This window comes from Carassius gibelio, chromosome B7 (genome assembly GCF_023724105.1).
Source record: "Carassius gibelio isolate Cgi1373 ecotype wild population from Czech Republic chromosome B7, carGib1.2-hapl.c, whole genome shotgun sequence".
NCBI lineage: Eukaryota > Metazoa > Chordata > Actinopteri > Cypriniformes > Cyprinidae > Carassius > Carassius gibelio.
This window is the reverse complement of record NC_068402.1, coordinates 23222426-23225557: the sequence shown is the minus strand read 5'-3', so window position 1 is coordinate 23225557 and position 3132 is coordinate 23222426. Positions and strand designations below refer to the sequence as shown.

The following is a 3132-nucleotide window of genomic DNA, read 5'->3' as shown; positions in this document are numbered from 1 at the left end:
GTGTCATTCTATTTGGTATACATGTAGATTGAAGGGGTTATCTGATGCCCATTTTCCACAAGGTAATATGATTATTTAAGGCCCGTTCACACCAAACCGTTCACACCAAACTGGGTTCTGCCCTGGCAGCTGTGTCTATTTTGTCTTTGTTTGGTGTTTCTCTGTTTTCCCTGTGTATAACCAAATGGCTTTGTCTTTGTTTATGTTGGCCATGTGCTCCTTTCGTCCTGCCACCTTGTTTCACATTACCACTCCCCCTTGTTTAGTCCTTGTTTAGTGCTCATTAATTGATTGTTCTCACCTTGTGTTTGTGTGCTTTTCTTCCTATTTATCGTGCTCATTTCCCTCATGTGGTTGCTGGTTCGTTTTGTATGTGAGTTAGTGTTTGCTTGAGATAGGTCTGACTGCAGAACCGCAGAACCATTACGTCACAACAGTCTGAGGACGACAGCGCCAGCCCGACTGTCTGAGGGCGGAAGTGGGCGGGGCAAGGAATTACGCTACTTCCGTGTTTTGGAACTTTTAAAGTTTAAAACAATGTTGTTATTATTAAGACTTTGTTTTAAACGATTTATTTGAAAATGTATATTTAAGACTGATTAACAATATTATACATTAGACAAAGCATAAAATTAAAAATAAATAATCCAATGAAAACAGAGCTTGAGAGTTTGAACATTTTATTCAGTTGAAAATAACTTTAAATACTCAAACAACATAGACCACCATACACAATAATATAATGGACTGAAAAAAAAAAAAAACCATTAATTTAAATAAAATGAGTTTTAAATAAAATCACACACTAGCTGTTTTCTAATTAAATAAAATTACAAAATCAAACTAGATAAATAAATTATATAAAACAAATTAAACCAAAGAAAATAAATCTTATAAAAGTTATACAGGCACAAATTTTACATCAATAATTCTCAAGAGAAAAATAAATAACAAATTAAAACTCCATAAACATGGAGTTTATTCTGAGGTGCCTTTCGTCGTGACATTCGAAAAGAAAAACTTCCATGTCCTGTTGAAACTGGAACTGAAACATGAAAGGCTTTTTGGCCAGTTCCAGATCATCTTTTCTTTCCGCCCGATCAAGTTTAAGAAGGGCCTCTTCCTGGTCTTCCTTCTTTAGGTCCAGATATGACGGCTCTTGCACAGAACCTCTGAAGGAGTGGCAGTTGTCCCGCAGCCATCCAACTGCGGTCCTGAGGTCTTTGACCATCTGTGGTTCCTTCATGAGAGAAGAGTTCAAAAAAATAATGAAATAATTAATTCATTTAAAAGAATTATTCTCACAAGAGAAGAGATGCACCACATTTGGCTGCTAGCTCATTTCCATCTGTTGTCCCTGGGGAGATTGGAAGTGTCCTCAACAATACATTGTGGTTTAATCAGGATGCATGTAAAGTAATGTTTTGAAATTATGCAATTCTCATGGTCAGAAAATTTAACAAATGCTGTAAAATACAACGCAACAACAAATTAAATCACAAACCATGAATATGTAACCCAACAAAGTGATACTGTGATATTGCTAAATATTAGCCTAACTTACAAAATTATTCCTTTAAAAAAATATGTATATATCAGTACAGAGCTGTCTTGTATAAGCGTAACGTTATAATGTTAAGTATGTTGCATCTATCAAATATATAACTTCTTTTTACTTCTTTCTCTTCTTCTTTTCCTTGTTCTACAGTGTGCTCCGCCATAGTTAAACCTTTTATTGTCTATCTTTTACTGTCTAAAAACCTTTTAATGTTTATCTTTTACTGTCTAAAAACCTTTTACTGTCTAGTCTAAACAAACACGTCTAAACATGAACTTCCGGCATCGGGCTGCTACCCCGCCCACTTCCGCTCTCAAACAGTCGGTCTGGCGCTGTCGTCCTCAGACTGTTATGACGTAATGGTTCTGCGGTTCTGCAGTTGGTTATTATTGGTTTGCTTAGCTTGCTAGCTGATCTATACTAATATAGTTTTTTTCCTTGTCTGGTATTTGTTAGTTTAAGTTGATCTCATCACTGTTTATTCTTGTCTAGTTTAAGTTTTTGTTTGGTTCTCATTTTTAATTTCTCGTGAGTTTGACTTTTTCTTTCAAGTATTTATTTTCCCCTTTGAGGTACTTTCTTGGTTAGTCTTTCCAGTTATTTCTAGAACTTTATTTTGAATTTGTTTCTTTACCTTTTTAGTTTACTTTAGTTAGTTAGCTTTGGTTATTTCTCTAGTTCCCCTTTTATCTTGTTTCTAGGTCATAGCATTCTTGTCTGACTTTTTGCCCTAGTTTGTTATTATTGTCTTGTTTTCTAGTTGTCTTGTCTAGTGTTTCGTGAGTTCTGTGTGTTCCTGTCTTGTCTGCTGCTTTCTCCCTGCCTGGAGGTCTGACGTGTGTGGCTTCACCTCCATAGCCAAGTGCCCTTGGTTCCTGGTGCTGTGGTCTGGTCCCTTCCTCAGCCTCTACAGTCCTGCACTTGGTTGTCACCCAGGGCCCCCCTCGGCAGTCAATAAACACCCCTTGTTCATTCTGCATCTGGGTCCTCTCCCTCAGTAACTTTGACACAAACATGATAATTATAAAGGTGTAGTTAAAAAAAAAAATCTCAATATTAGAGAATAGAAGAGTCCACACCACAACCATAACGATAAAGGCACAGAGAAACGATGTCGTTGGAATCACTTCCAAACTATTTTTACAGCTGGCGAATGATACAAACATTGGCACCCAATCAGAATCCATCCTGCTATAACAAGCTCAATAATTAAACAGCTGCAGACACAGGTGCACTTAAAATAAACTGATGATATAGTTCACTGGTGTTGATACTAATCTCGTTCCCTTTAATAGTTATCGTTCTTGGTGTGAACAGGGCTTTAGGGTCTTAATAAGTCTATAACATGCTTTTGGTTAAAAAGACTCAATGGTAGTGTAAAGCAACACCCTTTTCACTCTGTCAAAAAAACTCTGTTTTCAGCAAGCCATTTTAGTCCATGTTCCTTTAAATGCTAATGAGCTATGATCAACCAGCCCCTCTCTTCCATGGGGTGACGAGCCATTCCCATGATACTGTTTATTTTAGCTGCTGAACTTGCTAACTAGCACGTTATTAGGAAAGGCAATTTGCAA

The 3132-nt window shown here is 36.9% G+C and overlaps 1 protein-coding gene across 1 annotated transcript; it reads right to left on the bottom strand.

The window, feature by feature from the left end:
* Positions 1-663: 663 nt before the first annotated feature.
* Positions 664-1936, bottom strand: LOC127962197 (structural maintenance of chromosomes protein 5-like). Its single transcript, XM_052561701.1, has 2 exons — positions 1677-1936; positions 664-1240 (listed from the first exon to the last, which is right to left on the bottom strand). The coding sequence occupies exons 1-2, from the start codon at positions 1719-1721 to the stop codon at positions 956-958; spliced, it is 330 nt and encodes a 109-aa protein (XP_052417661.1). The 5' UTR covers positions 1722-1936; the 3' UTR covers positions 664-955.
* Positions 1937-3132: the final 1196 nt, after the last annotated feature.

Excerpts from the sequence above, each read along its gene's own strand:
- LOC127962197 (XM_052561701.1), bottom strand. The coding sequence starts at position 1,721 with ATGGCGGAGCACACTGTAGAACAAGGAAAAGAAGAAGAGAAAGAA. Across the intron at positions 1,241-1,676 it reads GAAAAGAAGAAGAGAAAGAA|GAACCACAGATGGTCAAAGA; the intron begins GTAAAAAGAAGT and ends TCTCTCATGAAG.